This window comes from Phyllostomus hastatus, unplaced genomic scaffold (assembly GCF_019186645.2).
Source record: "Phyllostomus hastatus isolate PE091 unplaced genomic scaffold, TTU_PhHast_1.1 phas_contig_58, whole genome shotgun sequence".
NCBI classification, from domain to species: Eukaryota; Metazoa; Chordata; class Mammalia; order Chiroptera; family Phyllostomidae; genus Phyllostomus; species Phyllostomus hastatus.
The window spans coordinates 15,795,874-15,810,178 of NW_025333916.1; the positions used below are offsets into that span (position 1 = coordinate 15,795,874).

At 38.0% G+C, this 14,305-nt stretch overlaps 1 protein-coding gene across 2 annotated transcripts in view; it reads right to left on the reverse strand.

Annotated features, from left to right (window-relative positions):
* ATG10 (autophagy related 10) overlaps positions 1–14,305 on the reverse strand; it is a 226,428-nt gene that overhangs the window by 77,148 nt on the left and 134,975 nt on the right. For both annotated transcript variants that reach the window (XM_045847995.1, XM_045847996.1), the window contains one exon: positions 10,916–11,054. In XM_045847995.1, coding sequence (XP_045703951.1) covers positions 10,916–11,054 — 139 coding nt within the window. The remainder of the gene's footprint in view (positions 1–10,915; positions 11,055–14,305) is intronic.

Sequence of the window (14,305 nt, forward strand, 5' to 3'; positions counted from 1 at the left end):
CTCCCACCAAAGGGGGAAATTCATTTTTGCTTCAGTGAGAAAATTACATTGTGATATATAATGAGTGTTAATTGTTCATGTGCATCTATATCAGCAACTATGCTGGAGAATTCTGCAATTTTTATTTATTCCTAAATACATTTTTTTTTTGCATTTTGTATGTCTCTTAATTTCAGGAAATCTGAATGAAAATTCCCCAAATACAGATTCTTTATACTTATGTATGACAACAATTAATCGACTCCTGTTTTCTACATTTCAGTTGTTGCTTGAATGACAGCGTCATGTTGGGGAAAAGGCTATGGAGTTTGAGCCTCAACTCCTTAGTTTTCCATGTAGCCTTGAGTAAATCAGTCCACTCCTCCGAGCACTCAGTTTTCATGCCTGTGCATGGGATAACAACAGTTCCTACCTTCCAATGCTATTGTGAGCATCAAGAAATATAACTCCACTAGCATTGTTGAAAGGTACTACATGCCAAGCCCCATTTCATATATTAGCTCACAATCTTCAAAACTCTATGAAGTTGGTCTTATTATTATTATCTCGATTATGTTCAGATGATGAAAGAAGGGAAACAAAGTTCAATATATTCCCCAAGGTCATACAGTTAGTTAGCAGCAGAGGTAGGAATCGGAACTGAGGCTTTCCAGCTCCAGACCCTGCACTTAACACCAAGTTGTGTATCTCCGTACCCAGGAGCTTTCTGTAAACTATAAACACACACACACACACACACACACACACACACACACACACACACACGTGCGCGCACGCGAATGCTCGCACTCGCATTAGCTATATAGTTGTTGCTGTTGTTGTCGTCACTAGCAGTCTCCACCAACACTGCCTAACCTAGGAGTATCTAGACTTTTGCCCTTCTGGTTTTCTTACTAGGTTTGATCTACCCTTTTTCTCATCACAACACGGACAAATCCCAAGTCCAGCAGCCATGGCCACTTTTCATTTCTCCAGCTCAAGGTAATCTTTGCCCTCCAAGCCCTGGGGGCAATTTTTTTTACCCAGTTTTACCAGGATATAATGAACACATTACACTATATAAGGTAAGGTGCACAACACGAGTATTTGATATACATATGTGTTCAGAAATGACTACCTCCATCAGGTTAGTTACTGCATCCGTTGCTTCACTTAGTTACCTTCCGTGGTGTGTGTGCGGTGAGAACTTTTAAAATCTACTCTCTTGATAACTTTCAAGTATATAATACAGTATTGTTGACAAGATCATCATGCTGTACATGAGATCCCCAGAATTTACTCATCTCATACCCGAAAATCCGTACCTTTGCACAACATTTGCCCATTGTTCGCACTCCCCAGCCCCTGGCAAACCCCAATCTACTCTCTGCCTGCTGGCAATTTTGACCTCTCTTATGCCCCGTAACATTTTCTTCCTTGTTGCAGTGTTTTTCAGACCTGGCTCCCCTACTAGACGGTAAGCTCCTTGAGGGCATGATCCACCTTGGATTTCCTGTACTCATCCCCGCATTCCAGGAACATCTTCACGCCTCATGTGTAGACATTTTCCAGCGGTTGGAGAGATGAATATTAAACATTAATATAGAGGAATCAGCACAATTATTCCTGAGAGTAAAAACTGAACAATCATGATAAGAAATCCATTGGTTAAGTGTTTCATTATTATATTTTTAAAACCTCATACTTATACATAAATCCATAGTATTAAGTAGATGAAGATACTATGGATATTTCATTTTTCAGTATCCAAACACTTGCAATTTAGGAGACAAATTCCAAAATCAGTGGAAGACAGAGCCATCTAGCCCTCCTGAAGTCCAAAAGAGGCATTCCTTCATCGTGTCATCCTAATGCCTTTCGTTGACTCCACGATCCTCCCTTCGATACATCCTTTTCCTGCCTCTCATGGTCATGGTAAACTGTTTGCAACCAAGCATCCCTAACAAATACAGCACAAATAAATCGTTTAAACCTCTGGCTTATTAATTATCTATTTTCCAAATCATCAGCCCCAATTTTTAAAATGTTATGTATCTGCTTAGTAATTTTGAGTAGAAAATAAATGTAAATGTCTCTTAATTACACAATAAAGTTTATGAATGTTACAATCTGTTTTTATGAGAAAAAATACCCTCAAAACAGCACAAATAGTGATAATTTTGAGTCACCTTAAACTGTTCACACACTGTGTTAAGAAGCTTATAATAATGCTTGATGCTTTAGTCTCTCATTTAAAATAAAATTAAACAGAAGAAGGACAGGCAAGACTTCTTGAGAAATCAGAAAATGTCCCAAGGGGAGCAGCATTAGGTTCTCAAGGTACTGGAGATATCAACTTCGAGACACCACTATTCGTCAGGACTCTGAAGATCACACCACCAGACAAATAGCAGCACTGGGTCTCCTCGTTCCAAAGCACAAGACATTCTACTTTCAGTCCTCCCCAAAGTACTCTGAAGTTTGATTCCAGCCCACTGGCCTGACACCCCACCGCTCACATTTTGTCTTACTTGTCTGTTTCTGTTTGTGCGTGGATTTTATTCTAAAACTTAGTAAGTGGCATCAGGTTCACCATTGTTGTTCACTTTCTGCCTTTCCTATCTCCTTGGGCTGATAATCACGGCTCGTTGATATCTGAAGTGTTTTAAGAGGATAAACATGCAGCTCTTCTATGAATAGAATAGCTCCAGCCACAGAATCTTTGAGCTGACTGGGATCCTGGAACCCTCTAGTCCAGCGTTGGCATTTCACAGGTGAGAAGCAGGAGGCCCCACAGGGTCAGATGATGTGTGCAGAGCAGTGCAGGCAGAGCCACGAATGGAAACATGTTCCTAGACATCGCAAACCCACTGTCTTTCCTCAGCACCATTCTGGGAAAATGCAGAACTCCTTCCTGGGTGAAACTGGAAACTTTATCCAGAGAGCTCTCAATGCTGGACCTAGTAGAAACACAACACTTGAGAGGAAGTGGCTTTCCCAAGGCTAAGTGGTTAGTTTTAGAAGGGCTGGGAACATGGTTCTCTTGGCCATACAGTTATGACAGAATGTTCATCTTCTGCTCAGTGGCATGGAAGGTCCTTTCATGAGTCTGTTGCACACTCTTCTGTGAGTTCCATTTGAAATTGCAATGTAGTTCCTCAACCAATCACCATCCTTCATTCACTTTACTCAGCTTTGCCACTTCTCCCTTCTCAGTCAAAACTAATTTTGTGGCTCTAACTCCTGTGCTGTATGAAATTCATAGCAAAGACCTTCAGGCCTTGGTGAATATAAGTTCCCGCCAAAACAGCATTCTGGTAAGGCCTTGTACCTCTGTGGAATGTGGTAGTAGTCAGCAGGAAGAAACCTTCCTTGGCTTCTCAAATCAAAAGTCTAAGAGTTAAGGATTCTTAGGGTATAATGCCAGCGGTGGAACTGCCATATCAAAAGACAATTTCAGTTTTATTTTTTTGAGGAAATTCCATGCTGTTTTCCACAGTGGCTATACCAGTCTACATTACCACCAATAGTGCACTAGGGTACCCATTTCTCCACAGCCTCACCAACACTTGTTTGTTGATTTACTAATGATGGCCATTCTGACCAGTGTGAAGTGGTATCTCATTGTGGTTTTAGTTTGCATCTCTGAGGGCTAGTGATGTTGAACATCCTTCCATATGTCTCTGGGCTCTCTGTATGTCCTCCTTGGAGAAGTGTCTGTTTAGGTCCTTTGTCCATTTTTTAATTGCATTTTTTGTCTTCCTGGTGTGGAGTCATGTGAGCTCTTTATATATTTTGGAGATCAAACCCTTGTCCAAGGGATCATTGATAAATATATTTTCCCATACAGTTGGTTCCCTTTTCATTTTGCTGATGTTTTCTTTAGCTGTGCAAAAACTTTATAATTTGATGAAGCTGGGATTATACCCTAAGGATCCTGAAACACCAGTTCAGAAGAACCTATGCACCCCAAAGTTCATAGCAGCAGAACTTACAATAGCCAAGTGCTGGAAACAGACTAAGTGCCCACCGGTAAATGAATGGATCAAAAAACTGTGGTACGTTTACACAATGGAATACTATACAGCAGAAAGAAAGAACTTCTATCCTTCACAACAGCATGGATGGAACTGGAGAGGATTATGCTAAGTGAGGTAAGCCAGGCAGTGAAAGACAAATACCATATTATCTCACCTATAAGTGATACCTAAACAACCAAACAAACAAGCGAGCAAAATATAACTACAGACATGGAAATAAAGAACAAACTGACAGTCACCGGAGGGAGATAATGGGGCAAAGAAGGAGAAGGTATAAAGGACCCATGGGTAATGACAATGGCAGGGGGGGAGGGTTGAGTGTAGGAGGTGGGGGTAGATAGGGCAGAGAAGAGTAATAGGGGCAAAACAGGGACAACTTAATTGAACAGCAATAAAAACAAACAAACAAACAAACTTTAAGAGTTAAGCCATTTTCAGATTGATTGATGGCTGTTTTCCTCGGTAAGGAAAGAACTGTCTCCCCTACCCCAGATTCCTCCTCTCCTCTCTGCACGTTGGGATGACTGAAAGAGGAAGAAATGCCTGACAATATCTGGGATTACTCAAAGGAAGTGAGAATGATGAATCTTTTTAGTGTGATATAGAGACAAAACTATACGTATACATGTTCAAACAAATTTTTCAAAAGTCATTTTAAAAGGAGAGCCATACATAGCATGTCCATTGGATTGAAGCAGATACACAAACATGTTAGGAAGGGTGTCTGGTAACTGCTTCTCAGAGTCTTTTTTTTTAAATCATTGTTTTAATAGCAATTTATTGTTTTTTATTTATTGAATTTATAGGGATAACATTGGTTAATAAAATTATACAGGTTTCAGGTGTGCGATGCTATAATACACCCTCTGTATATTGTATTGTGTGTTCACCACCCCAAGTTAAGTCTCCTTCCATCACCGTTTATCTCTCCTTTACCCTCTTCTACTTCCCCATCTCTCTTTCCCTCTGATTTCTGGCTCTGTTCAAACCTCTTTGCTCCCATAACATGGACTTATTATGCCTGCAGCAGCATCTTGACTATCCTTGTTCCACCACCCAACGTGGTCTCCTTCCCATCGAGAATGCAGCCTCTACCTTCCTCAGCATGACACCTAGCATATGAACTTGAAGAGCTCTACAACTGTAAAGGAGGAGAAAAGCAATAAACTAGTTTCAAGTTGTGCAGTGATTTTTTAGCATATTTTAAAAGTGGGCTAAGGAGTTTTTTTGCTATGCACACAGTCAGCATTTATGTATGTTTTAATGGATGTTTCAAATGGGGCTGATTTTGCCAAGAGTAAGAAAGAAATGTTTCTTCCTTTTGGACCACAAAACAGACATTCATATGTCCAGGAAAGCTAAAGTATAGTCTCTTGCAAGTAAGAGAATAAATCATGTGCCTTTAATGTCCATTTTCAGGCCTCTAGATCCATTTAAAACCTGTTGCTTTTTGTGTATGTGCTGTTTTGTACTAACACAGGTCCCTGCAGTTCTGTTTCACATTTCTCTAACACACTTTCAAATCAGGGCTTGATTTTTTTCAGTGAGATTCTTTTCCCACATATGTCCTAATCCAGCATTCTACTTCTACCCTAATTCCCCATAATGTTTCAAACATTTACATAGTTCAACAAATAATTCTCATTAAATTTCCTCTATTATTTGGACTTTTTAGCTTGAACGTATTCGTATTAGTTAAATAATTTTTCATTATTTTTCTTAATAACTTTCACTGTTTGCTCTTCAAATTTCCCTTCAACCCCTAGAATCTCTTTTTAATCTCGCCAAATTCATGTTCCATTTCATTATTATGACCGGCTAGATTTACTGTTTATATAAATACAAGTGACATATATGAACTTTCTTAAAGACTCTCTACAATCAAATTAGACTCTAAATTAAATAATCTATCAAGCCATTTTTTATTTTCTGCTCATTGTAATAATTAACTAGATCATTTTTGCCTCAGTCTTTAAGTACTTCTCTAATCCACTTTTTTTCCTTGTTCAACAAGCTGCTTTAACTCTCGCTCCACTGGCCATAATAATTTCTCCCTGAAAATGTGTTCTTCCCAGCTCATTTTTCTTGAGGTTTTTATTTTAACAATGCTAACAATAATACAAAAAGAACCAAGTTCCTTTTACTTAAATTTCATTCTCCGTATTTCTTATCATCTTTGATTTATTCCTCTGTTTTCTTCAGTCATAATTTCTGCTCTAGGAAATCCCTTCTCTAGTCCCACTCACTTCGGCTCAATCTCTTTCTTTTTCTTCATATCCTCCAACTCCTCCCCATCCATGTCTCTTCCATAATTCGATCTCAAATATCTTTTCAACCGTTTCTTCCACAATTCATCTTAAGAAAACACTACTCCAAACTGGTCTGTCTCTGTTCCCCCAATATGCCATGTTCTCTCCAGCCTGCAGGACACTTGCCCTCCTTCCCTTTGCCAATGCTTTTCTTAGCCTCTTTTGAAAAGCCAACCTGCTACCTTCCCTTGCAGACTGCTGGACTGAGCTACAGATATTTTACTTTTCTTCTCTAATTCCCTCCAAACCCCACCATTCCCATGTTTCTGTCTTTCTCTGCTTTGTACTCCAAAGGCTTCCTCTTGTTCCAGAGCACGGACAAACCTCTTCCTCCTCCTCGATGATTCATACACTGTTAGTCCCAAACTTTCCATTCTTTGTCCTTCATGCTGGCCTTTCTCTTGGTTAGGTTCATGCTGCCTTTGAGAAGAAATTATTCTTGGCTATTTCTTTTGCCCTATTTGTCCTTGAGCAACCTTCAGGCATATAACAAGAGGACAAACCTTCCATGTAAAATATCTGGGTTACATTTTTCAATTCTGTCCCCTTAGTCTCTGGGCCAATAATAGAATGGATCTGCAGAAAGAACAGACATTCAGTGGCTGAATGGAAGAAATGCTTCCTTCCTTATTCAAAAGCGGCCCATCTGACTAATTAAAGAAATATGTCAAAATGGTTCCCAAGAAGAACCCACATATGTCAGCCAAAGAATTAAATATTTTGAAAATGAGAAGAACCACTTGGTCTATTTTTCAATAGAGATTGAGAACAAAGGAAGAGGAACAGAGGAGAAATAAATCAGAATTCAAGCTGAAATATAGAAATCTCTAGTTATATCAGTGAAAGGGAAAAATATATAAGCTTAGGACTGCGGTGAGCCAAAGCCACTGAGATATTTACCACATCTCTGTTTCCCACCAGCATTTGACCAAAGCCAAGTCCCCAAAGGGGAAGATGGTACTTTAAAAGGGGAGAGGGTGATGGGGTGTAGATAGAAGCTTCTGGCATGGTACAAATAATTCTTTAACACAGTGTATTTAAAAAATAGGAGAGAAAAAAACAGTGGGTGCTTGACATCAATGCTTTGTGAAAATGGACTTCATAAACTATAAAGCACTATTCAAATATAGGCTATTTATTATTACTTGACAGAAGTACAATCCACTGCTGGGGAGCAAAGGGCATTAACCATGTCCTAGCACCTCTCCCAAACCCACAATGGCAAGAATAGTCAAGGGGAAAGGAACAACAGAAAGGATGCATGTCTTCCCTTAAATCCATGTTACCCCCTATGAACCTGAGCTCCTATAAGCTCAAGAACTAGAAATGAGAGGCACCCAGAAGGCTGTCTGCCTTAAAAGATCCAATGAAAACGTGTTTATATAAGTAGGGAGCTGCTCTGTTGGTTTAGATGCCCACCTTTGAGTCTTCAAGACTTTCTATCCTCCCTAGACAACTAATCCTACAGTCTCTGAGAAGCACCTGACCAAAGAGTAAAGAAAGATATTCAGATGGTTTGGGTTCCACATCTCCTGGAGACAACAGCATTCCTTCCTTCCATACAACCTGTCGGAGCAGTTCAAAAGAGGACGCCATCACATGTTTCCATCTGGGGCCGAATGTATTCAGAAAGGGTTAGAAACTCCTCAGTGGTTCATTCAATAAATACCTGTTGATGCTATACCACAATGGAAACTATGGATATCAAAATGGGTAAGACAAACAATACACACATACAGCCATGAACAAAGCTGATCGCTTTGGAGGTTGTAAGTACTCATATTAATTTCCTTCTTCTCTCCTTTTAACTTAAAGCCCTAACTTCTAGCTTACCATTTTATAGGGAACAGGTGAACAAATAATTCAGTTACAGTGCAACTTGTGATGTGATATATGGTATGGTATGTGTGATATGATATATGATACATATGTGATATGATATGTGATATGATATATGATACAAAATCACATGGGAGTGACAAAAGCAAGTGGCATGTCGGCTGAGTCTTGGGTAATAGTTGGCCTGGTGGACACAACAATATAAAGGAATAAAGAGTAATTACAGTACAATGGGTTTGCATTTCAAGAAACAGAATGGAGATTTCTACTGGAATATAAGCCAGTTGATTTTTTTTAAAGTAATGTAAATTTAAATGAGAATATTTACTACTTGCTTTTCCAAAACAAAAAAGAGGTATTGAAAGAAAATTCAGAGCAAGTCAGAGAAACTAATTTTTACTAGCAATCAAATGCAAAAGAAATTCTAAATATCTGTCAGAAACAAGGCTAACTGAACTGTTTTTGAAGCAACAATAAAAGACCCCTGGGCGAGAAATTTTATAGTCATCCTCCTTTCTAGGTCGAACTCATAGAATGAGACAAAGAAAAATCTGGACCTGGAATAACAGGAAGATGTTAGGAATCCATGCACCACACTGATAGAGATTTGTTTAACAAACAGATGGAGAAACAGAGAAATCAGATGTCACAGGAAAAGGGAATGGATTAAGAAGAAAAAATGAAAAATTATGACTCCAGAGTAAAGAGTGATGCATTTTTAGAACACCTATTAAGTTAGGTGGAAAAAAATTAGAATATGATAAAGGAAAGAATTGTTTTTCATATTTCTCCCCCAAAAAGCATTCAGTGTGCTCTAGAAAGATTAAACTTGATATTTTAATGTGTCTGAACAAGCACTAAATGAACTCTGGAATTAAAAAATTTCTCATGCTCATTCTATACGATCCTGAATGGGGAGGGGGAAGGAGGAGGAATGCTTGCACACAAAATCAATGACTTGTTTGGTTTCCTTTGCGAAGCATGATAAAGGGAATCTTTGAAAAGTATATAAATAGAATCCAAGGATGCTAGTTGTTTGTTTTGTTTGTTTTTTTTTTTGAGAAACAGAAAACCATCATGAAGAAGAGATCTTAGGAAGTATACAAATTTCATTAAAATGTAATTGGACTTGCAGGAACAATTACCGGGCTGCACTGTAAGGGGAGCTGTTGGCACGCAGGAGCAGAGCACACGTGTGAGCTCATCCAGCAGCCGCGGCAAGACCCACTTCCAGCGAGAAGCAGTCATGTTTCAGCACCTCCAATTCCCTAATGCTGACAAGCTAAACAACTTGTTTTGTCTCTGGGAGCTCTTCTCTGGTGATTAACTGCTTATGGTGAATACTAATTATATGAAAGTACAGTATTGAAGAAGTAGTGCCCTATTTCCTCTACCTGCAACCTCGACTTGTCTTAGAATCTGGAAGGTTCTAGGTAAGAGCCATTGCAAACCAAAACCAAGAAAGGTATTTTCTTCCACACCCTGGTAAATAATGTACCTCCTTCTACTTTGTAGCATATAACACAGCTCACTGACAAGAAACCTGCTTTAACCTCTGGGCTCAAACCAAACAGAATTGTGAAAAACAAGTGTTTAAAGTCCTGTCATAATCATATGGATAAATCTGCAGCAAGGATTTGTGATCGGTGAACTCTCAGTGTCTTCAATTCCCCACGTCCCATGTTGAAAATTTACCCCAAATTGTCAGTTCTTAGGAACTGCACCTCAGATTAAAATCTTCTCACCAGGGAGCCTATGAGAATTTGTTCTTGTGTTTTAAATCCTAAGTGCTTTGTTAAACCGCCAACACTGCAAAATTAGAGACCATTAAACAATATAAGGCAGCAAGTGATTAAATCTACCAAATACACATTCAAAGCAGCTTAAGCTACTTTTTAATTAAAAATAAAATATCACTGGCTAAATTCAGATGTCTTAGCTACCAAGAAAAAGTTAGAAGTCTATTCAAAATGCAAAATGCCGTTGATAAGGCCGGATAGAAAAGGAGAGATACTAGAGTAGGGGTGGGCTACAGAGGTGACTCCCCTTGTCCCTGAGCCCAGGGACAGCAGGGCCTGGAAATGCTGACCTGGTTTACTTGGAGGGCACGAAGGGAAAAGTCATGGCTACACTGCAGGGTGAGCGCTGGACGTGGTTGCTGATTAAATAAGTTTTATTAGCAAAGGCCTCAGAGGAGACAGGGCGTTCCACCTTCTTGGCAAGGGAAATGAGTTGAATAACAGCATTGCAGGGAGCAGAGGCACTGGAGATGTATAGATGGCCAAAGGAAATATTAGTGCTGTATTTAAGTATAGCTTAAACTGATTGATAAGTGGTTCTTGAAGTAATTATTAGCATTTAGGGAAAAAGGCATGGGGGCTTTGTGTTAATGGGATCACTTCAGATTGAAAGGAATTTTTACTGTAAAGTTAGAAATAAATAAACATTGTAGCTTTAAGTTGTTCCTACTTGTTTAAAGTAAAGAAAAAAGGGCCAGGGGGCTTAGTCAACGTTGGGCAGGAGGCCAAGAATCTGAAGCTCAGACTTATGGCTGGGATGATATCATTCACTCTGAAGTCTTAATACTCTCTCTAAAGCATGAGAAAATTTACTGGTAAAACCTTACCTCACCCACAGTTTTCTTATTTTTAACTCTATTTTTTTCTCTCAGGAATAATTTCCAAATCTGCTTTCTGCCTTAATATGTAAATGTCATGAATTTACATTTAGCTTCCAACATGGTCTTACCTAAAAAGCTTGCCCTAAAGTAAAGCACTGGCACTTGGTAGCTGCAGGAATATAATACATGATACTCATATTTAATCACTTCGGTTGCTGCTGCAGCCTCAGTCACTTCAGAATCATCCAGGGGTAACTCGAAAGCCTCCTGAAAAAAACAAAAGCAAAATCAAAATGTTTGTCAATTAAAATAAAAGAAGAAGTTCACTAACATGGAGAGAGAAAGATACCTCTTTCTTCTCACAGAATAGCAGTTAAATAAATATAGAACTATGAGGTAAGGAAAAGGGAGTTTCCCACATTAATGTTTACCATTCGAGTCCTGGATAAACAGTAAAACCAGAAAACATTAGCATTAAGTAATTCCAGATTGTTTTTTAGAGACAAAGCAGCTCTGAGGAAAGAAACATAAAGGAAAAAAAAAAAGGAAAAAGATGTATTACAACAGCAACTCTGAAAAATCTTTACTGTTCAATTTTAGCAACAAGATGATGGCCATACAAGCTCCTTCTTTCCTACCTGTGAAAGCTAAAAACATCCTAACAATTGAACAAGAGGCTGTGAAATGTCCCTAAAGATTCTATTGTACTTGCCAAAAGATGATTCATTGTGTGCTGAACAATTCCCAATTCCATTTTGAATAAGAAAGTTATTTTGCAAGAGGTTGAGTTTGTTAGGTACATTTCAAAACCTGAACTGAATCTATTTTATTATTGTGTTGTCGTTGGTATATTTCTATAACAAATCTTGATTTATAATAATAGAGTAGAAGACAAATATTAATGTCAACTAAAATAGGGTTTTGTGAGCAAAGATGGTTATAGGCAGTCCATGTCTCACCTAATCATTCTTTACTGGTTGATTTTCTTAATCATACGTGAAGGTTTCTTAAGAATGTATCTTACTGTTTAGAAGCAATTAAATGGACATGTTGAGTCAGAATCTCATTCCACCCACATTCGCTTATTTATTTGGATTAGAGAATTTCCTTTGAAATTAATTTAGAAGGAGGAAAGAGCAGGTTGGTTGGGCTCATTTCTACCTCTCATTACAGCAGTAACAACAACAATAAACAATTGGAAAGAGCTACAGAAAAGATTTCAAACTTTATCACTATGAAATGAGGATTCTTGTGGAGATAAGTAAAGCCAAAGACGGCTCTCCAGATCTGTATCTGCTTTACTAATTCCCCACTCACCGTCAATTCACTGGGGGAGATAAATCACAACGGAAGATAGTTAACAAAATAGTTTTCACTAAACTCCCATAAACACTATCAGTTAAACACGGTGAATTAACAACCAGAGAGAAATCACTGAAATAAATATTCCAGACACAGAAAATTAATACAGTAGCAGGAAAGAGGCTTTTCTTTGTTTATTTAAATTTGCATTAGGCATAGTTATCAATACCTTCTTTTAAAACAATTCTTTTAACCAAATTCTTTCTTTTTGGTCAATGATTGTATTGTTCAGCATTTATAATTTCTTTTCCTTCTTAACATTATAAAACATTACATCATTGTGATAAAAATAATTGCAAGAAATGTGTAAGTACATAAAATGAAAAGTAAAAATCCCCTCAACCCAGCACTTCTATAGCACAGATATGTAATCATTTTTAGCAGTCTGTTTTATTTTTTTAAGACTTTAAAAAAATGCCTTGGTCTACAAATGCCTACACATACATATACACATCACCCACCCACCTGCCCACCCCCAGCTGAATTATGCTGTGTAAACATATGTCTTGGTTTGATTTTTCACTTCTGGCCATCCTCCCATGTGCTGCCATGTTGGCGCTCTAGATTTCGCTCCTTCTTCTAATGGTTTCATCGTATCCCACTCTATGACTACACCATGGTTTGTTTTTTTAACAGTTCTATATTACTAGGTATTTCAGGCTGATTGTAATTTTCTGCTACTACAGCGTATGCTGTGATGGATATCTTAGCACATGCATCCTCTATTACACCTGTTTTCCATGGTGTAGATTCCTGAAGGAGGTATTACTGTACAAAAGGGCATGTGCACTTTAAAATTTTGATAGTGCCAACCTGTCCTCAGCAAAATGTATTCCCAGGAAAAATGTATGAGAACACTCTTTCCCATATCCCATAAATACTGAATGTTATTTGTGTTTTAAGTTTTTGCCTATTTGACAAATTTTTAAATGTCATTGCTTTAATTTCTAGTTTCTTGATTACTAGTGAACATCTATTCATCTATTTATTGCTAATTTGTATTGTTCTGTGACTTGCCTGTTCTTATCCTTTGCTTATTTTCTGATAGTTTGTATTTTTATTGTTTTATATAAATTCTTTGTATATTAGATATAATAACTTATTATTAGATATATCTATATGTCTATCATCATAGGAAAAACAGAGATGTGCAAGAATATGTGATATGTATATGTGTGAGCATGTGTAGAAATACTTTTATATAGTTAAAATGTACATTTTCTGTTTGCAGCTTCTGAGTTACCTGTCTTCACCCTGCTATGTCCCGTCTCCTCCCTAAAAATAATAAAACTGTTAAACTCCTTTATTCTACACACACATACACACATGCACATATTTTTAAATTCACATTTAGGCCATTGATCCATTTAAGTTTTGTTTTTGTGTACAGTGTGAGGTAGGAATTTTTCCCAGATGATTTCTAATAGTGCCTTTTTCTGATTGATTTTTAATGTACCTTTACCATAAATTAGACCTTTGTGTATATTTATTCCCAATTCTCTTCTATTGAGCTATTTCTTTTCTTAGACCATCACCATCTAATTCTTAAATAAATACTGAATTGGCTCCTTAATTTCTACAGAAAACTACAGAAATACACTGCCTAAGACTGAGTTCTACTAGGGAAGACAAAATTCCTGGAAAGAATGACCTTCACCCAGACTCAAATTAGGCACTCAGGCATGTGCTGAGGTTGACACCATGTGTCCAATCAGACATAGATCTACCTTCTCTGGAAGAGTTGGGAGGCCCAAGGACTAAGAGAGAAGTGACGGAAGAAGCTTCTTGAAGAGCCTGTTAGTAGTCTCCCTCCAGTCACTGTTCTCACTGACAGCCGAGTCCTTTTGTGGGATTTGAAGGCTGGAGAACTAGTCCTCTCTCAGGGGTGCTGTTGTGTCACCTGGTCCCTTGCTCTGGGAAGCCAAGATGTGCAAAGACAGCATACTTAATTCATATTAAATGAATCTGAATCCTTGGCCTGTGTCTGCTAAGCTCTTTCCATCATTTGTGTTCAGCTTTAGGATACCCATGCAGATATCATCCCTTGAAATCATGAAATTTGGAAATCATAGACTTTTACATATTTTCCGCTTCCATTTCCAAAAATATCCAATAGTGATCACTTTCTAAAATATATAAATGTCTAATCATTATGT